General features: G+C 43.2%; 2 protein-coding genes across 11 annotated transcripts in view; one reads left to right on the forward strand and one right to left on the reverse strand.

Moving 5' to 3' along the window:
* The window catches only part of LOC110503547 (uncharacterized), a 60,029-nt gene that overhangs the window by 15,439 nt on the left and 22,627 nt on the right, over positions 1-21,963 (forward strand). The window lies entirely within an intron of this gene.
* nlrx1 (NLR family member X1) lies at positions 810-19,428 on the reverse strand. Of its 10 annotated transcripts, none has more exons than XR_016491261.1 (10): positions 14,326-14,603; positions 6,980-7,086; positions 6,736-6,856; positions 6,516-6,579; positions 6,109-6,218; positions 5,093-5,721; positions 3,411-4,850; positions 2,422-2,508; positions 1,835-2,086; positions 810-1,541 (listed from the first exon to the last, which is right to left on the reverse strand). XR_016491261.1 is itself a non-coding variant. In XM_021581927.3 (10 exons), exons 3-10 carry the CDS (start codon positions 6,833-6,835, stop codon positions 1,181-1,183), a joined length of 3,033 nt encoding a protein of 1,010 aa, XP_021437602.2. In that variant the 5' UTR covers positions 6,836-6,856; positions 6,980-7,086; positions 16,996-19,428; the 3' UTR covers positions 810-1,180. The 10 variants fall into 10 exon arrangements, 7 of the variants coding, with proteins under 7 accessions (XP_021437602.2, XP_021437599.2, XP_090074235.1 ...); XR_016491262.1 differs by lacking the exon at positions 14,326-14,603 and adding an exon at positions 7,435-12,072; XR_016491263.1 differs by lacking the exon at positions 14,326-14,603 and adding an exon at positions 7,425-7,669.

Raw genomic sequence — 21,963 nt, forward strand, 5'->3', positions numbered from 1 at the left:
AACTAAACACTCCCCAGGTTTCTTAGATAAGTGTTATCATACAATGGTTTGCGAGCTTGAACAACTCTTGAGTTGATACCAACAAGTTGAATGTATTGGCTATACTGTCAATGTAAGGCCATCGGGGTCATGAGTGCTACACTGCAGGTGAAATAATGGTTGATTATGGGCACAATGAGACTAAAACAGCAATGAGCCTATCTGGAAATACTATGAGGACCTAGGTTAGGGACATGGTTTAAATGTGTTGTTGTGGGGACCTCGAGTACATCATTGTCCATTCTAAACCTGATGTAATGAATTTCAAAATAGACTTAACGTAATGACATTGATTGACTTTTTAATTGAAATGCGCACATACAACAGATTCACATTGCTCCTCTATCCTGTGCTAGAGCAAAACAGTCCAAGTCTATCATTTCCAATACAAGCACTGAATACCATATTCAGTTCTATCACACAAAATAGTATCCAGTACAAATGAATGAAGGACAAGCTTCAAGTACATCAATAGGTAAACTGCTATGAAAATATATATATTTTTTTTTTGAGTAAGCAAATTGTTTGATGCAGCACAGCACACAGCCTGCTATTTAGAAAGTCGAATAATGTTTAAGTCCCATGAGGACATCGAAGCCATTGCTTGGAGCATTTCATCTAGTGAAGGTTATAGAAAAGTGTTGCAACCAATGGCTTTCGCAGTACATGCAACACTAGATGTATTTAAGTATCGATCCACGTTGACTTTATCAACTGTTTGTTCCTATTAAAACAGCAAAACACTTAATAATAAACACAAACGGAACACATTTCCTTTTAAACCTGCCTGAATATATTTATTAAACACATCCTCAAGCAAAAAACAAGGAGAAAATACAAGATACTACACATTTTGCACACAGGTACATAAGGAGGCCCAAAACAAATATGGCTATGTGCATAATTCTGCATAACTGATCATGCAACACATTCCTACGTAGTCTTGAAAAGGACACTTTCAGTTTCATACCATTTCATATATTTTATTCCGTTCATTTTGCATAGATTTGGCTGTCCCACATCTCACTTGCTACATTTCTTCAAGGCGATGGATACATGGGTTTATGCTCTGGTTGGAAGACTGGAACATACTCATGAATGGCTCATGATAAAAATAAAAAACGCAGACATGGCTTGAACATTACTTGGTACTCCCACCGGTCCTCGTCGGGATGTCCTTCTGAAGCATCTGCAGCGTCTGCCTGACGCCCTTCTCCACCCTGCGGAAGTGCATCTTTTTCCAGAAGCTTGGTGCCTGCTTCCTACCCCACTCCAGGTCTCGGAGGAAGATCTGCAGCTGTTCCCTGACGCGTTCGCGCTCCCAGGACGAGGCATTCTTACTGATGACGCTCAGAATGGGGTGCCAGTCCTCCGAGATGTTCGAGCCCTCGGTGACCGAGGCCAGCACCTTCACGCGCCGCCCCGTGCCGCCCTGATCCGGCGGGACTCCTCGCACGTACAAGGACTGCTTCCCCACATTGCTGAGAGGATTCAGGTACAAGCTGTGAAACACAATGGAATAGATTTATACACAACCTACATATAGACACATTCAAACGCCACTTCATACAAAGACAATGCATAATAAGTGCATGATGAAAAGAAAATAGCCTAAATAAAAGTATTAAAGAAACCATAGTGGTCGAGTCATGCAAGTTCATTTTTTGTTTGTATATAGGAGTCTGCAACTGTTGGCCCACGAGCTAAATCTGGCCCCCACAGAACAATTTATTGCCCCGCCTAACCCCATATACTGTAATTCCGGGACATGTGGGTACGGTGCTGCTTAGCTTACTGCACAGTGTGGATGCTGGGGTGCTCTCTGCAGGCGTCCACCAGGGTCAGAGCAGCGTTGTCCCCGATGTTGTTGTAGGCCACGTTGAGCTCCTGCAGGCCCGTGTGATGCTTGAGCCTCTCGGCCAGCTCGCAGGCCCCCTTGTCGCCCATGCCCGTGTGCATCAGGGACAGCTGTCTGAGAGACTGGTTCCCTAGCAGGGCGTCCAGCAGACAGCGAGCCCCGGACTCTAACAGCGGATTATCACACAGGCTACAGAGGGACAGTCACAGGGCACTGTATCAGCATTCAGACTGGACAAGTGAAGGCTGGTTGAAGCAGCATATCTGTTAGTTCGACATTAGACCAACCCTCATTTGGATCTCTTATTTGAAGTGTAAAGTGAGCCAATTCTCAAATGAGAGAAATTGTCCCTTTCTGACCAAAGCAAATAAATATGGCAATATTTACTGATAAAGTATTAGTTATCATACTTAAGGTAAGTGGTAAATTCCTTTGAGTTAAGTTTTATTATTACCAATACCTACCTTTTGAGCCATAGAAAAGGCAATAAGGTCATAAGCTTGGTAAAAGAGTCAGCGTCTTACTGTAGAGATCTAATAGTACTGTTGGGGTCAAGTAGTAGATCTCGCAGGAGAATGCAGGACTCAGGACCCAGGCTATTAAACTGGAGACTGAAGACAACGGAGAAAGAAAAAAAGCATACACAGCTATCACAAACACACGCCCACACACATGCGTTAGCCTGCAATCCACGAACCTCAGGTACTGTCAATAGAACGACTATTAAATACAAAGAAACAAACATTGAACACAGATTACACTCCTATAAAACTTGTGAACTCCAGATTAAAAAGACATTGAACACAGATTAAACTCCATGTTGCAGTTCTTAATGAAGTAACACCATGCTTTTTAATTTTTTTACAACCACAACCAAAAAGCCGGCAAGACTGAATAACCTGATAACACTAAAATAGATAAAGGATATATTATGGGTAATAAAGTCTCCCTTTACTACCAATGCGCCTTCCTTTAATAGCATGAGAATACCCTGTTCTCAATGCCCAATTCAAACAAGCAAGTCAAACATATTTAGGCTATAATGTCAAACCTACCATGAATAAACCCATGAATGTCACTGGATGGATCAAGTTAGGGACCTGATATGTCACTTGGCAGTTAATGATTTTAAGGCCTCCTTCGCAAACACTAACTAGCAATAAAAGCCAAAAAGGCTAATATTCCTGCATGTTTGGAAATCTCTCAGTAAATAGAGGAGTTAAGATTGTTGAGGTGATTGTTGAGGTATTAAGGCTTTGTGGTCCACTTAGATTTAGATTTACCACCTGTATTCTGAAAATGATAACAATTCAATGAGGTGAACAGAGGGTATATGTAACGTAATAGGTAAAAATACACTAGTGATATGACCTTTTTACTGTGGTAAGTAGTGACTCTTACCATGGAAAGATACAAGAGGTCAATCTTGTGAGTTGGTGAGAACTTTGAAAAAAAATTATAAATAAATCCTAACACAAAAAAGTTGACTTGACTAAAGGCCCAGAATTCAAACCTTCTCTCACTTGAGGTTGTGCGTGTGGCGGAAGGCGGGCCACAGCATGGTCAGCAGGTCATTGGTCAGGTGACAGGAAGAAAGGTCCAGCTCCTCCAGGTGGTACCTCGTGGGTGCACAGGCCAGCACAGAGCTCAGGACAAAGCATTTGAGGGGCGTCATACGCACGGTGGACAGCTTGATGCTGCGGATGGAGAGCAGGACCTCTGCCGTGAGCCGGGGATTCTGGAACTCGTAGAGGAGCACCAGCAGGTCCATGAGCTCCTCGGGGGGCTGCCACTTCACGATCTCCGCCGCCAAGTGCCTCTTGAGGGTCCGTGTGATCTGAGCCACCGTGGTGCTCTTGATGCTGCAGCCCAGCTGCTCCAGCAGAACCCGGTTCTCGTAGTGAAGCAGGCCGCCCATGAAGATGGGGTAGAGCTCGAAGGCCCGGCTGTCCAGGCGCTCCTGGGGCTGGGGGCCGTGAACTCCCAGCAGGCTCTGCTCCACTTGGTCCAGCACGTCCTCGTTGAAGCTGTCCTCGCTGCGGAACATCTCTGCCGCCATGGTGCGGGCGATGCGGCCCTTGCTGCGGCTGCTGATCTTTTCAAACAGGCTGGGAAAGAGCTTGAGCAGGTTGAAAACAGCAAAGACCCTGAGGGGGATGAACTTGGAGATGATGCTGATGAGCGTGTTGACATCTTCACCCACTTGACCGATGACCACGGTCACCTCTTTGCTCAGTTTCTCCAGAGCCGTCTTGTTCTCGCCGAGGACGACGTACAGGGCAGCCAGGTACTCTTGCATGGCGGGAATGGCAAACACGTAGCGCTTCTCCTTTTCATCAAGCTCTGACCTTTTGGTCTCGACGCAGGGCACCAGGAAGAAGTCGAGGACGTCAGTGCGGAACACGGCCAGCTGACGCAGTTCCTCATCTGTTTTGGTCTTACCCCCCACAAACTGTTCCAGTTCCTCCTCGGAGAAGGAAGTGCGCTTTTTGGAGACTCCGTCAAAGGCCAGTTTGCCCACAGTGCGGACTACATAGAGCATCAATGAGTTCTGGCCATCTGGAGAAGATACAGCCCCACCCATGTCCAGCACCTCCCCTCCAAAGTTGAGTCTCAGAAAGCTGGTATAGATACCAGTTAGCGTACGTATGGGTGCCTGGGCATCGGTGAAATGTAAAAAGTGGAGTATGGCACAAGTCAGCCAGCAATAGGAAGGTAAAAAGCAGGCGGCCGCCAACTGGCTCTCCCTCTGTAGGTTGAGGTAAAGCAGCTCGATGAGGGACTGGGCCTCCTGGTTTCTCGGCTTCTCTCCAATCTGTTGCAGCAGTCGGCTTGTGAAGTATGCTCGCTGGCGATCTGGGTCATTAAAGCCATATATCTGTGCGTAGCGTTTCACATACTTTGTAGGGATGTGGTCAAGGGCAGACAACCTTGTGGTGACCAAAATACTGGCCTAAAAAAAAATGGTGTTAAATTATCAATACATGTACATTACTAAAAATGTTTCATCACAACTTGCTGGGGTTGGAAATAGACATACTGAACCTGATTGAAGTTGATAACCTTGAATGGTAACATACTGTATTTTTCTGTTTGATTTTATGGCAGCATCTGCATTGCTTAAACAGCACTTTCCTTAGCACACAGTACATTTTACTGTATGCAACTGACTAAATGTAGGTTGTGGGCCAATACCTCAGGCAGCAGGTACTTCCTGAGCAGGTTCACCACCACTGCCCCAGAGGGGAGGGCCTCGTCTGGGTTGCTGCACAGCTCTGTGGAGCTAATGCGGAAGTCCAGTTTCATCTTCTCCATGCCGTTAAACAGAAACAGCACATCCTTGGCCTGGTCGTTCTCTCCACTCAGCATGGGGATCTTTTTCAGGTGCAGGTATTTCCTGCTGACGAGGTCTCTCAGAGATGTGGACTTGGATAACTGGGAGAGGTCCTCACAGGAGAAGGGCACCAGTAGTTTGAACTGGGTCAAAGTGAGCCCGGCACACCAGTCTAGAACCAGCTTTCGCACCACTGTGCTCTTCCCTGTCCCGACCGCCCCGTACAGCAGCACGTTAAGGCCCTGCTCCCTGCCTCCTTGCTGAGTGGGCTCAAAGAGCTGCTCCATGGTGACCGAGGCACTCTGGGGGGCCTGGGATGGCTTGAGGAGAGGGGTGATTAAGGGCCCTTTCCTATCTTCTGGCTTCCTCTCCAGGATGAGCGGCTCCACGTGCATGGTCTCGGGGGTGAAGTAGCCCCCGAACTGCTTCTCTTCCTGAGGTAGGTGGTTGAACCATAAGGTCAACTTCTTCTTGTGGATCTCAATGGGATCTGTGAAGGAAAGGACCAGTATTTAAACACAGCAATGAACGAACACATTCTCTTGAATTATCAAGAGCATCAAGATTGCTGAAATACCTATGGCAAAACCTCTCGTTGAAGGATTAGTATGGCCACACATTACCTACAGTAGGATTAACTATCTTCTTATAATCTACGTAAACACCCTATAACAGACCAGTAAGTACAGAACAGTAAGGAACATGCAGTTATGGAACACCTTGCTTTTTGTTGCTTTTTAATAATTGTCTGTTTATTGCATACTTATTTTCCTTATAGTTCGTAATACATAGCGGGGACCTACACAACAGATGGTGTGAATTACGAGGACCAGGCTTCAACCTTACGTGATGGGACATATGTACAAACTCGGTTTACCTGTTTGATTATGGACTAGACTGGAGCAAATAAATCTTGAATGAAATCCACTGGCTGAATAGGAGGAGGATTTCAACCTCCTCCATAGTTCTCCTGGAAGCCTCAGCTGTCTGTGGGGGTGGACACAGAGAGGCTCACTCAACAACACTGACTATTTCTCTACTTACGGGTCACAACAGGTAGCAAGTCTCCAGGACACACACACACACACAATACTGATCGAGCACTAAGACTAGCACTTTTTAGTCCAGTATTAGGCTTAATCTGTGTCTGGGAAACTGCCCCTGTGTTGTCTGTCTACACTGTATGTAGGGGTGGAACTGTAAAATGTCAATGTCTGGGTAATGAGCAGTTGGTTTGGTGTTTCTGTCAAATGTGCACGTCTGTGGAAGAGAATGTTGACTCACCTGTGACATGAGCTCATCTTCCTATAAGTGAGGACTCTGCTTGCGAGTCTGCTGAGATTCACATCTAAAGACAAACACAGTCACTACGCCATTTAATTCTCAGTGGTTATAAGGAATACATAATACATACAGTATGCTGTAAATATTCCCTCCCTCAATTTATTACAATTGTTATACAGAGATAACAATACTGTTATGCTACACAGACAGTTTTTCTTACCTCTTTGTAAAATAGAGATGTTAGATTTGGAGAGGACATCATTGAGAGTGCCTCGGCATCTCCTCCTGAGGACCCCTGAGCCGATCCAACACTGCCACATCCTCCTAGTAGGCTTTCAACACTGTCAAAGGAAAGAAATCAGTAAATGAGCCAATAACTGTCTCTAATTTCATTGATTAATTTGGTTGTGCATACAAGGAAACAAAGTAATTTATTCAGAAGAAAGCTTGAATGCATGACTCACTTGTTCCAACTAGTTTACATCTTGAGGAAACTTAAACAGTGCTTCCACTTCCTGATCCTAAGTCTTTGTTTCCCGTGGGTCTTGGTTTACTGTAGTTTAACGTGAACCTGCAATGCAACATGACACTCAACTTAGTGCAGTATATCATATCAATGACCTCAAAAGCACAAAGTCACCTAGTAAGTCAATTACACAGTAAGTGTTTTTGACATTGTCAACACTGTCTTAGTTACATCGAAGCTAAGTAAGTGTTAGTTCCCACTGGACACAGACGTCAATTCAACGTTCCATGTTGGTTCAACGTAATTTCATCGAAATTATGTGGAAACTGTTGATTCAACCAATGTGTGCCCAGTAGGTTATCACTCGGATATTAGCATATTCACACAAATCTAATTTCACTAAAAAGCATTCATACACACATGAAGGAAAGGAAACACTATACCCATCCAAACCTATGAAAAGTTTGTCCCAGTCCCAATGCGTTTCCTCTGTGTTCTCTCAGGATCAGACATGTAGTTAATAGGCTAGACTGTGCTGCTCCACTTTCCAGCTGCTTGCTCTTGACTGGCCAAACAAGCTGAGTCATGACAGAAATAAGAGATATGCACTCCTAGAGGCAATGTGAGAGAGAGGCCCGGAACATAGTCTTCTCCCAAACCACCACACCATTACCCCTGTCCAATCCCTACTCAGCACAGCTAATTTACACTGTGTAAGGCCCTCCCCCTTTTCATTTATCCACCTATCACTCTCCCACTCTCTTTGGTCCTCCCTCAATATATGGAATCTCAGCCACTCCTAAGGAAGGTCAACAATTTTGGAACAATTTTGGAACATATGGGCAGTCTATCAAAGGAGGCTTGTGGGAGGAGCTATAGAAGGATGGCTCATTGTAATGGCTGGAATGGAATTAATGGAACGGAATCAAACAAATGGAAACCACATGTTTGACTCGGTTCCATTTATTCATTTCCAGCCATTACAATGAGCCCGTCTTCTTATAGCTCCTACCACCAGCCTCTTCTGCAGTCTGAGTCTATTAATGCACTGGTGTGCCCCATAAGACGTTTACATTATCTGTGTTAAAGGACAAGGTCACAGGGTTGTCATTTCAGCTAAAGCTAGGGTATGGAAAAGTGTCAAGTCAAGTCAAACAGCAGTGACCTAGCCAAAGCCATCTACTACAGCCATCTTTATCTCTGCAATGTGCAGTGGCGTGTATTCATGGATGCAAGTGTCAAGGGGAGCCCGTTTGGATTTGGCTTCACACCAATCACATCAGAAGCCAAACGTCAATGCATCTCGTTGTGTTGTTGCGATCCGGTGGGTGGCTAGCTAAAATTGGCCCATTCCTAAATTAGCCATGGATGGAGAAAGGGATTTGGACTTAATTCTCCGCACTGGCTAATGATTATAATGTCGATTGTGATCCAACCACAAACGTATACATTGTGCCCCTGGCCTGCGATGATGGAAGTTCAACATGGAGCTAAATGTAATAGGCCTAGCACATTGTTGCCCATGAGAGGAAGTTAGGCTAGCGAGCAAGCATTTTAGCCAGGTAGCCTAGAACAGAAACTAAAAGCATGTACTGTATGACAGAGTCATTGACCATTTAAGCAACATGAAAAGAGGAGGATGGCATTGCTGATTTATCTCAACAAGTGGGGTGAATCAAGATGGTTTTTTCTACTTGCAAACACACACACACACAGAAATCAGTACAATGGACAGCCACATCATATTTAGTTTACGTTGATTGGACTAAATTGTTTTTGGTATCTTTTAGCTGTCACTGTATTAATCGAATCACCTATGCTTAGTCTGTTAAAGTTGAAATGGTGCTGGATTAATGGAGGCTGCGCCTGGTTTCTTTGCGACAACTCTCCATGGTTAGTAGTCTGAAAATAACAGGAAAATGTACTTGCTTGATTATGCTGTAACTGTTTGTTACATGCAATATGTTTTGTGGACTTAACCAGACAGATGTTTCTCTACGGTTTTTGCGATGAAACAAAAGATATGGTTGAATTTATTCTGCCACTGTCTTCTTATTGTCTCAGCCTTAGGGCTATATGAACTAACAAGTTATAGAGCAAACATCGCAATTATCACAACACATAGGTTGCCATAATTATGGCTTTTTTCCCCCTGGCTTGCCTACTTTGGTCTTGGCACCTGCGCTCTAGCCAACAGCTCGCAGATACAGCACGGTTAGGCTGTGCGGGTATAGTCTGAGATTATTATGGAGAAGGGTAAGAATATTTGTATTTGTCAAACGGATGTCAAGCATCGATAATCATGTCACCAGAATAAGACCCTCGATATTTATTGGAAAGGAGCATCAAGATCACAGTGCACTTTCACCACCCTGTGATGTTCCTTAGGGATGCACGATATATCGGTAGCTAAAAATGCCAACATCGGCCTGATGTCTAGTTTAACGCCGATGTGCAAAACCAATGTCAAAGCTGACGTGAATACCTATTTAACGTGAGTAGATGACGTAATGATGCCACGAAAAATAAGGTGCTACACAGAACAAAAGCAGAAAAATACTAAGCGCGCACTTCCAACTACTAAACAAGTTCAAGTCGAGCAGTCATTTGAAAGAGTAATAACATTTCAGCGAGACAACTCAAAGGCGAAATCCATTAACGCCAAGACAATGGAATTCATTGCCCTTGACAATCAACAGTCTTCTGTCGTGGATGATGTCGACTTTCGTCAGCTGGTCGAGCCCTGGTACACACTATTTTTCAGATGTTGCCCTACCGGAGTTACACAGTACTGTTGAAACGTACATCCATGAGCTATTTGCTATGGGCGTCAATGCTATTATCTTCACGACTGACATTTGGACCAGCGATGTCAGACCCATGAGCATGCTGACTCTGACAGCACAGTGGGTCGACGAGGATTTCGTACTGAGGAAAGCCATATTGCATGCTCAAAAATGTGCTGGTTCTCAAACAACTGCTGCGATTTCAATGACATTTGAGAACATGTTTGAAACATGAACACACTCCTAGTGCCATTCGAACAACTGACTTAAAAAAAAGCTCATCAGCCTAGTGGATAAAGCGTTGGACTAGTAACCGAAAGGTTGCAAGTTCAAATCCCCGAGACAACAAGGTACAAATCTGTCGTTCTGCCCCTGAACAAGGCAGTTAACCCACTGTTCCTAGGCCGTCATTGAAACTAAGAATTTGTTCTTAACTGACTTGCCTAGTTAAATAAAGGTAAAATACATTTTTTAAAATAAACTGTGCCTGCAGCAGACATGACACCCTCTGTTATGGCATTGAAATGCCTGCTCAACGTTAAACCTTACAAAAGCTCTTGAGGCTGTGAACAAGCGATTCGGTGGCATTCTCTCTGAGCCTCTTTACTGTGTCGCCACCATGCTCGATGCTAGGTACAAGGACCGCTACTTCGATGTAGACAAGAAACAGGGTTTACGTGAAATGTTACATACACAGCTGGACAAGATGGAAAAGGACACAGTGACAGTGTGCACCGAGGAAGAGTGTCCATGGACAGACATAGCTGAAACTTCACAGCTTGACATGTATGATGAAATCCTGGTTGAGAATGAAACGACTGAACAAATGAACAACGAAACAGCTCAGCAAATAAGTGAAAGAAATTGTTTTTTATTGTGTTTTCTGGTAATGGGGACATACGTAAAATGAATCTCTCCGGCGCCGACAGAGATGGCCGCCTCGCTTCGCGTTCCTGTTCCCAAGAAAGCTATGGTAACTGAGCTAAACGACTACCGCCCCGTAGCACTCACTTCCGTCATCATGAAGTGCTTTGAGAGACTAGTCAAGGACCATATCACCTCCACCCTACCTGACACCCTAGACCCACTCCAATATGCTTACCACCCAAATAGGTCCACAGACGATGCAATCTCAACTACACTGCACACTGCCCTAACCCATCTGGACAAGAGGAATACCTATGTGAGAATGCTGTTCATCGACTACAGCTCGGCATTTAACACCATAGTGCCCTCCAAGCTCGTCATCAAGCTTGAGACCCTGGGTCTCGACCCCGCCCTGTGCAACTGGGTACTGGACTTCCTGACGGGCCGCCCCCAGGTGGTGAGGGTAGGCAACAACATCTCCACCCCGCTGATCCTCAACACTGGAGCCCCACAAGGGTGCGTTCTGAGTCCTCTCCTGTACTCCCTGTTCACCCACGACTGCGTGGCCACGCACGCCTCCAACTCAATCATCAAGTTTGCGGACGACACAACAGTGGTAGGCTTGATTACCAACAACGACGAGACGGCCTACAGGGAGGAGGTGAGGGCCCTCGGAGCGTGGTGTCAGGAAAATAACCTCACACTCAACGTCAACAAAACTAAGGAGATGATTGTGGACTTCAGGAAACAGCAGAGGGAACACCCCCCTATCCACATCGATGGAACAGTAGTGGAGAGGGTAGTAAGTTTTAAGTTCCTCGGCGTACACATCACAGACAAACTGAATTGGTCCACCCACACAGACAGCATCGTGAAGAAGGCGCAGCAGCGCCTCTTCAACCTCAGGAGGCTGAAGAAATTTGGCTTATCACCAAAAGCACTCACAAACTTCTACAGATGCACAATCGAGAGCATCCTGTCGGGTTGTATCACCGCCTGGTACGGCAACTGCTCCGCCCACAACCGTAAGGCTCTCCAGAGGGTAGTGAGGTCTGCACAACGCATCACCGGGGGCAAACTACCTGCCCTCCAGGACACCTACACCACCCGATGTCACAGGAAGGCCATAAAGATCATCAAGGACATCAACCACCCGAGCCACTGCCTGTTCACCCCGCTATCATCCAGAAGGCGAGGTCAGTACAGGTGCATCAAAGCTGGGACCGAGAGACTGAAAAACAGCTTCTATCTCAAGGCCATCAGACTGTTAAACAGCCACCACTAACATTGAGTGGCTGCTGCCAACACACTGACTCAATTCCAGCCACTTTAATAATGGGAATTGATGTAAAATATATCACTAGCCACTTTAAACAATGCTACCTAATATAATGTTCCCTACATTACTCATCTCATATGTGTATGTATATACTGTACTCTATATCATCTACTGCATCCTTATGTAATACATGTATCACTAGCCACTTTAACTATGCCACTTTGTTTACATACTCATCTCATATGTATATACTGCACTCAATACCATCTACTGTATCTTGCCTATGCCGCTCTGTACCATCACTCATTCATATATCTTTATGTACATATTCTTTATCCCCTTACACTTGTGTCTATAAGGTAGTAGTTTCGGAATTGTTAGCTAGATTACTTGTTGGTTATTACTGCATTGTCGGAACTAGAAGCACAAGCATTTCGCTACACTCGCATTAACATCTGCTAACCATGTGTATGTGACAAATAAAATTTGATTTGATTTAATTTGATTTGACAAACAAAATAACTTTTGGTGTGGTGTGTGTAACCTTTATTTAACTAGGCAAGTCAGTTAAGAACAAATTCTTATTTACAATGACGGCCTACCCCGGCCAAACCAGAACCATGCTGGGCCAATTGTGCACCACCCTATGAGACTCCCAATCACGGCCGGATGTGATACAGCCTGGATTCAAACCAGGGACTGTAGTGACGCCTCTGAACGGAGATTCAGTGACATAGACCGCTGCGTCCATGTGTGTGTTAACTATTGAACTGTACTAGAATGCTTAAAAGGACGCAAACATTTTAAATATCGGTACTGTTTTATTGCAAGGAAAATATTGAATATCTGCCAAAAATGTCATATCAGTGCATCCCTAATGTTCATCATAAGTTATGTCATCTGTAGCCTAATAAACTGCATGGTTTTCAGAGTCATAGTGAGAGGAGGACCACACACCATATCAACACATTACTCCAAGTGAACTTTGATATGATGGTTATTATATCAATATTTGCACATAAAGGCGTTTCCACTTGCATAATTAATTTTACAGACAAAAAATGATCCCACCAAGCTGAAAGAACAAATTCTGTAGTATCGAAACTAACTGTTTCCATCACAACTGCCATGTTTTTTAAAATCCTGTATGATTTACTAGCATAAAAACTGTGGATGGAAACGTGGTTACGGTTTCTTCTTGTCTCGCACTTAGGCTTATGTAACACGGTGGCAAGGCATATGAACTAACAGGTTATAGTGGAAACAACACAATTATCACAACACATCGGTTGTAATATGGATTATTTTTATGGTTTGGCTTCTGTATTTGCCTTTGGAATCGGGATTGGAATGGTGTGGCCATACCCAATTCGCCCACGACTGGCTCCTGTGAACTACAATTTCGACGCTGCGTTTGAACGTTTAAAAACGTAAATAATCATGCTTGCAATACCACTTTCGACACATAATGGTCTGTATCTTTCATCAGCGAGAAAGAATCCTTTATATAAAAAAGAAACTGCTACAGTACGTGTTGCACAGATCCATACATGGGTGCCTCCATCCAACTACACTTCGGCACAGTGTTGTTAGATTCTCCTAACACCGAGATATCCTGCAATAATTGGGTGTTCTATACTTTTTTTTTTATTCACTAGTGAGCTGTATTCTAGCTCAGGTGGTCGCCTCCATCTTCAATCTGTTGTCTGTAAACAAGCGCTGTAACATGGACGGCCATGTGGGAACCCTAATCATGAACAAGGGCATAATATTTTTCTGGACACACACCTAATTTGATTGGCATAGTTCAATTCCCTTTGCATAGTCATTAAAATGTAAACTGGGTGATTCCTCATTTCTTTACAGGAACTATTGGAGAGACACTAAGTACAGTAGATAGAACTGCTTCAACGAGCAAAAACGTTAGGCTAAAATTCTGAATCGTAGGCTACTCCTCAGTTACGCAACAAAACTGTGCCATGCGCACTCCCAGCAATTCTGATTTGATACATTGTAGCAATGTGGGCAAGCGAAACAGGCTACGTTGTTGCTCAATGAAAGATATGTGCAATGGCGAAATACACATATTCCGTTGCATAAAAAGAGCTCAGTCGACTGGTGACAGTGACAGACAGCCCCAAAAACAAACAAAAAAAAATCAAAAAATAATAAAAGACAGTGACAGACAGCCCTGACGACGGTGTCCTTGGAGAGAAAATGTTCCTAGTTAACATTCATGCGTACAAAATTAAGTCACGAATTGAAGCGTAGCCATAGCCAAGTTTGGGGCATATAATGTTATTTAAAACTGTTACCAAAACTTTCATGACTGAGTCGACGACGTTTAATATTTGATTTATTTTAGCCATTAGATAGCCTAACGTACTCAGAGTTGCTAATGCTATCGCTTACCTCTCTTTTCAGAAGAAGTCAGTCATCATAACATACAATAGATATTTTGTTGACTCGGTCTAGTATCCGGAATGATTTGCGCGTTCTAAAATGCTCGTGCAGAAGAAGAAAATATGACCGCAATCATTTTCATGTGGCGCAAAGTAGACTAGACCGCTTCCTCAACTGAGCTGACTGTGTACAAATGGTGCTGTCAGTATGTAGCGCCTGATGCCCATTACCCTTGTGCGAGAGAGCATGGTGAAGCCTACTTTGGGTGACTGGCAGTTCTTTAACCCGAGGCTATAGTCAAGTCAAGGGTATTGCATCTAGGGGTGAAAAATGTATTCTACTATAAATCTCATTTCAAATTTATAATTAAACATAATACGTTTCATCTTTCTTATTAAAACTGTGAGTCTTGTAAACGAGTTAATGCCAACAAATCCAATAGGCCTACATGCAGTGGCGATTTTACTATGTAAATCAAACCAAATGTTTTTTAGAAGCATGGCAGCAAAGCCACAACACTAAACAATACATTAATTGCACTATAACGGTAACAAACGGTGCAAACAAACTGTTAGGGCCTACATAAAGCTGTCCCAACACCTTACCACTGCTGCACCTGGCTATCAGCAGAGCCTTGCCTGGCAGTGAAACAATTAATTCAGTCTCATATCTCTGCCTTTGAAAAAAACATAGCTAATATGGCTGACTTGCTTAAACAAATGTGGTTTCTACTGACAATTGAGGTTAACACACTATGGCATAAGGGTCGACAAGTGGATTCGAGGCAATCCGTAATTTTGATTAAGACAGTAATGAGCGAGCTAGGACGGACGCAGCCAATATACAGTTGAAGTCGGAAGTTTACATACACCTTAGCCAAATACATTTAAACTCATTTTTTTCACAATTCCTGACATTTAATCCTAGTAAAGATTCCCTGTCTTAGGTCACTTCATTTTAAGAATGTGAAATGTCAGAATAATAGTAGAGAGAATGATTTATTTCAGCTTTTATTTCTTTCATCACATTCCCAGTGGGTCAGAAGTTTACATACACTCAATTAGTATTTGGAATCCTTGCCTTGAAATTGTTTAACTTGGGTCAAAAGTTTCAGGTAGCCTTCCACAAGCTTCCCACAATAAGTTGCGTAAATTTTGGCCCATTCCTCCAGACAGAGCTGGTGTAACTGAGTCAGGTTTGTAGGCCTCCTTGCTCACACACGCTTTTTCAGTTCTGCCCACAAATGTTCTATAGGCTTGAGGTCAGGGCTTTGTGATGGCCACTCCAATACCTTGACTTTGTTGTCCTTAAGCCATTTTGCCACAACTTTGGAAGTATGCTTGGGGTCATTGTCCATTTGGAAGACCCATTTGCGACCAAGCTTTAACTTCCTGACTGATGTCTTGAGATGTTGCTTCAATATATCCACATCATTTGACTCCCTCATGATTCCATCTATTTTGTGAAGTGCACCAGTCTCTCCTGCAGCAAAGCACCCCCACAACATGATGCTGCCACCCCCGTGCTTCACGGTTGGGATGGTGTTCTTTGGCTTGCAAGCCTCCCCCTTTTTCCTCCAAACATAACGATGGTCATTATGGCCAAACAGTTCAATTTTTGTTTCATCAGACCAGAGGACATTTCTCCAAAAAGTACGATCTTTGTCCCCATGTGCAGTTGCACACCGTAGACTGGCTTTTTTATGGCGGTATTGGAGCAGTGGCTTCTTCCTTGTTGAGCGGCCTTTCAGGTTATGTCGATACAGGACCCGTTTTACTGTGGATATACAGTGGGGCAAAAAAATATTTTGTCAGCCACCAATTGTGCAAGTTCTGAAGCCATGGCATCATTTTCTGGAATTTTCCAAGCTGTTTAAAGGCACAGTCACCTTAGTGTAAACCTCTGACCCACTGGAATTGTGATACAGTGAATTAAGTGAACAATTGTAAACAATAGTTGGAAAAATTACTTGTGTCATGCACAAAGTAAATGTCCTAACCGACTTGCCAAAACTATAGTTTGTTAACAAGAAATTTGGGAATGGTTGAAAAACGTGATTTAATGACTCCAACCTAAGTGTATGTAAACTTCCGACTTCAACTGTACCTACTTGTTCAGCACTATTGAAATGTACAGCGACAGAATTCAGAACATGGGCTATTCTTACAGTATTCTCCCTATACACCAAGTCAGAACCGTGGGATAAATAAAGGGGGCATATAAGCAGACAATAAAAACTCTTACAATATTTGATGATTACATTTCTCTAAAACAGGCTATAGGCTACATGTGCACCACCAAGCCAGAACATTATTACGGTGAGGCACATGGGCTGCTAACAGCTTACTACACAACATACACTTAGTATTACTTTCTTAGCTACTGTACACTTTTCTCCCTGGCATATGGCATAATTTATGCAGCAGCATACAATAAATGTTTTGACTCCGCTTGTTGTGCTGTGCTCACTTGAACAGGAAGGTAGCGCAGTGTTCCTTCGTGGGCAAACTGTCATCAAAATTTGTCATCAAAGTCTGTCATTCTCTGGGTGTATGGTACTTTCAAGACAACTGGGAACTCGTAAAAAACAAGGTTGAATCATGATGATGTCAGTGATCTTCAAGTTTGGGGTCTAGGCTGTATTTCAAACACAGAAAATACACACCCTCCTCCACTTACCCTCGCCTTATGCCCTTGGGGGAATCCCTGCGGCAATCTTTGTCATTGTTCCAAATGATTAGCAAAGCATGGGAAGTTGGCATCGTAAGTGCCTCAGCCCTCTTTTTTGATTGTGTTTGCGAGTGTACAATTATGTTCAATCGGGGGCCTGAAACACCCATAATTCAATTTGCGATGATTAATGAGAATATGAGAATATTAATATGGAGAAGTCAACATACAAGTGTAAGTAAAAACAATTGTAAATACGTTATACATTGTGTTACTAATGCACATGAAGGCTCAAACAAAGTATCATAAAAGTAATTATGTTTTTGTTTGGTTAGCTTTTGGAAACATTAGCTTGCGCAAACAACTTTCCCTGACATAACATTTATACATTGTAATTTTCAATGTTCCTGATATAGTCGGATGGCTAACATTCAATGTCTGCGGATGCATTCATTGTCTTCTAGCCAAGATATGAAATGCAATCATAATTGACTGTAGCTCATATAATGCACACGCAACAGCTACCAGTGGTTCCATGATGACTGAAAACACAACCATGGGGCAAGACCGGTTCATTTAAATTGAATTCTTTCTTCCCTCGCCCTGCAAGTGTCAACTCGTCAGCCGTCATGATACATCATCAGAAGTGTCCACTTAATTTGAGGGCTGAGGGGAGAGTGTCCACTTAATTTGAGGGCTGAGGGGAGAGGGTGCGTCTTTTAAGTGTTTGGAATGCAGCCCTAGAAAGAGGCCTGAGTTCCCAACTTGCAATTCCGAGTTGGATGACCATTCAAAACGTGTTTTTTAGCCCGGCAGAAGTCATGCTGGATTGACAGCATGGCCAATGTTGAATGTTTATCCTTTTAAACTTGTAAAAGAGACCATTAAACCAAGACTTGAACCACACATCCACTCCACTGAATAGCGTGCTAGTGATTACTTTGCAATGCTTGCAGTTAGCCACTTATTCCGTCCAATTCACTTATTGTTGAATTTGCGATTTCCAACTTGTTGGGTAATGTTTATGGCCGATGAGCACCGATACATTTTAATCTATAATTTCTCTTAATTATTTACCTTCATATGACAAGGATTGAAAAGGATTTGCCAGTAGATTGTCGACTTGATTCATGATGATGACTGCTAGCTAAGATTTTTAGTCCAATCAGTCCAATCAAAGCTACTGTAGATATAACGTGATTTGATGTCATTTTATCTGTGGCCAATGACCTTGAGCCTTCTTGGATGGGCACTTCTAATGTAACTCTATGGCAGCACTCAAGGGGCTTGAATTTTCGAGCTCTACCCATGGAGTTTGCGGTGACGTAGTGTCCCCATGAGTGACAGAACACTGAGCCAATCACGGCGCAACTAGAGAACATTACCAACGCCTACGCTCATACCTAGTCAGTTGTACAACTGAAATGTGTCTTCTGCATTTAACCCAACACTGAATCAGAGAGTTGCAGGGGACTGCCTTAATCAACATCCACGTCTTCAGCGCCCGAGAACAGTGGGTTAACTGCCTTGCTCAAGGGCAGAACGACAGAGTTTTACCTTGTCAGTTTGGGGATTTGATCCAGCAACCTTTCCGTTCTAACCATTAGGGTTCCTGCCGCACATGCTCAGTCCGCAATCAAATGACAGCTCCACCAGCTGATCCTCTTCATTGCTTGGTAATGTGACGCTTCCCATCTTCATTCGAAAGGTTGTGTGAATCTGGGCCCAGGTACATATCCATTGTGTTAAAGACAGCCTCTGCAGTGGTGGTGGGAAAATAAGCACTACAAAAGGAACTGGGCCCAGATTCACCTTCTTAAGAAGAAATGTCTTAACTGCCATTTTTCCTTAACTATTTAAAGTTAAGCAAAGTTGATATTCCTCAAAAACGTTATTGGAAATGTCCTTGCGCCATTTCTTATGTTTCTCCTTAAGCAAAAAGTTACGAAGAAATTCAATTATTGAAAATAAAGTTATTGGAAATGTTCTTAATTGCAAGATAGCTAAACCCTTGTCTTAAACTCTCGAGTGGCGCAGTGGTCTAAGGCACTGTATCAGTATTGATTATTGTTCAACCCAATAACATGTTTTTAGAACCTTCATCTCAGTAAGAAATATGCAAAAAGTATTGCCATTGCTAGCTAGATGGCTAAAACGGTTGCCTTTTATTTCAACAATTTCCAAAAGATAACGAAACAAACTTATTTACTTTTTACGAGTCGTGTTTGTTCCGTCATATGCATTAGTAGCACAATTTCTAACTTATTTGCATTAGTTTTTACTTACACCTGTATCTTGACTTCTACATTGATGTTGATTTTAAGTTTTGGCGGACTTTTCTTACGGATGTACAATTGTCGCGAGTTGAGTTACGTGGAGTTTCAGGCCCCAGAGTGCAGTATAACTTTAGTACACTCGCAAACTCGACTAAAAATGGGGTCTGAGGGGCTTACGTTGCGAACTTTCCTTGCTTGGCTAATAATTTGTACCGCCCCCCAAGATGGTGACGGGGATTTCCCCAAGGGCATAAGCGAGGGTAAATGGACAAGGGTGTGTCTTTTATGAGTTTGAATCGCAACACAGACGTGTCTGACATAGACCATTTAGAATTGCATGATTACGGATTCAACAAGCTGCAGTGCATAATGGCCATTTGCACTGATGCGTTCTTATGTCTGGCATGTTATTTCCTCAGACATGTCTAATATTCTCCTCATGGTGTCATTGGATAGGGAGGGGTATGGTGTTACGTTTGTTTGCGTCTGACTCCCAAGTTTTCAGTGCACATATCAATCGCACCAGGGAGTATGAGATCCTCTGCGCTGGTGTGGGCTTTTTTGCACTTACTCCAATGCGCTGGTTCACAATGTATGATGCGCGAACTAAGTGCCTTTTCTTGTACCGTGCATACGTTCTTCAAATAATCTTGTGAGGCCTCCAGATATTGACATTTTCTTTTTTTTAAAGTCAGCTGTATTATATTTGTGGGTTGTATGCTTGGTGTCCATATGCCTATTCATTTTGGAGGGTTTCAATGCTCTCATTAGCTAACAGCTCGTTGCATAGGATGCACTGTGGTCTACGCTCACCCTGCCTGTCTTCTATATATGTAAAACCTATTTGGTAAAGTCGGGTCCTATTTTATTTTCTTGACAGGGACCGGGTTGTTTGCCTTGTTGTTGACGTTTTATAAACGTGTCCATGATTTTTCTCTGACAGATACAGTATCCTACATGAGTTAAATGACAGCTAACTATCCACATGTGCAATGCATGCAGAACAAATCTGCATAGTTAGCGTAGTTAGCTGTCAATCAAGCTAGCCATAAGAAGATCTGTATTGGGGTACTAGGGGGTAACTGGCCCCTAAAAACAATGTCTAAATTCTGACACAAAATAATTGGTGTGTGGATGAAGGTCATGTTTAGGCTAATAAACTATCAAGGGAAATAAATGGCTAGAGTTGACACTTTTTAAGTTATTTCATGAAATGTTTTTTTTACAAAAGTGCAGTGAATCCGTTTAATCAGTTTTAATTTTATGTAAAGTCCCTCTTTTTAACGCCCTTGCACATTCATTTTCATTGTTGTTCCTTTTCTATACAATCCATTATGTACAATTGCACTAAATATGATTTGAATAATGCAAGTTTTCAAATCCCAGCAGTCTTTTATAAAATTACATTAAGGAGCAAAAGGTTTTCAATAGTTGTTTTTAATTCATAAAAAAAAATATTATTTGGAATATAACATGAAATAACATTGGAATATAACATGTAATAACAATAACTTAACTAATTAACATTGATGTGGCAACTATTATGCTCTGCTATTGCATGATTCTAATTTGTACTTGTAAGTCACAAATAAAGCTATCCCCAGTGTAATTGGAGCACAACCCATGAGCACACCTCCTGCACTACTCACACGTAATCGAGGCCACAGCTGTGACTGAAAACAGGGGATGCCAATTGGAAAGCTCTCTCTTAAAAACATAGATAGCCATATGACATAAAATGCTGTGTAAAATAGCTAAAAGCTATAAAGTTACATTAACTGTAAATGTATCAGTCACTAGTGGAAACATTTACAACAGAAATTAAGTTATCTTTTTTTTTACCCCCTTTTCTCCCCAATTTCATGGTATCCAATTGTATCCAATTGTTATGTTGCGGAGGAAACACTCCCGAGCCCGTACGGGAGTTGTAGCGATGAGACAAGTGCCTTTTCTTGCACGGTACTATCTTGTGTTTCGGAGGAAACACTCCCGAGCCTGTACAGGGAGGAAACACTCCCGAGCCTGTACAGGGAGGAAACACTCCCGAGCCTGTACAGGGAGGAAACACTCCCGAGCTCACGGGCTCGGGAGTGTTTCCTCCGAAACACAACCCAACCAAGCCGCACTGTTTCTTAACACAGCGCGCATCCAACCCGGAAGCCAGCCGCACCAATGTGCCGCACCGTGCACCTGGCGACCTGGTTAGCGTGCACTGCACCCGGCCCGCCACAGGAGTCGCTAGTGCGCGATGAGACAAGGATATCCCTCCCGGGCAAACCCTCCCTAACCTGGACGACGCTAGGCCAATTGTGCATCGCCCGATGGACCTCCCGGTCGCGGCCGGCTGCGACAGAGCCTGGGCTTGAACCCAGAGTTTCTGGTGGCACAGCTAGCACTGCGATGCAGTGCCCTAGACCACTGCGCCAGCAGCTTATGGGCGGCGAGTTGCCCACAACACACTCATCCAACATATTACTACTTTATTAAAAACATCTACATTTTTATCTCTAAAGAAGTGGATTTCTCTTAAGGCTTTCCTACTTGTATATTTAAAAAAAACTTCATTGGAATATATCTACAACGTTTTAAAAATGTACCACAAAATTGTTTTGTTGAAATATCTCAAAGTTGTGATGACACATAGGACATGTTTTGTTCAGCAAGAAAAGTGACAGCCAGGAAAAGTGTTGGGGAAATAATT

Source organism: Oncorhynchus mykiss, chromosome 24, assembly GCF_057628025.1.
Source record: "Oncorhynchus mykiss isolate SJ-2025 chromosome 24, ASM5762802v1, whole genome shotgun sequence".
In the NCBI taxonomy this organism is placed as follows: domain Eukaryota; kingdom Metazoa; phylum Chordata; class Actinopteri; order Salmoniformes; family Salmonidae; genus Oncorhynchus; species Oncorhynchus mykiss.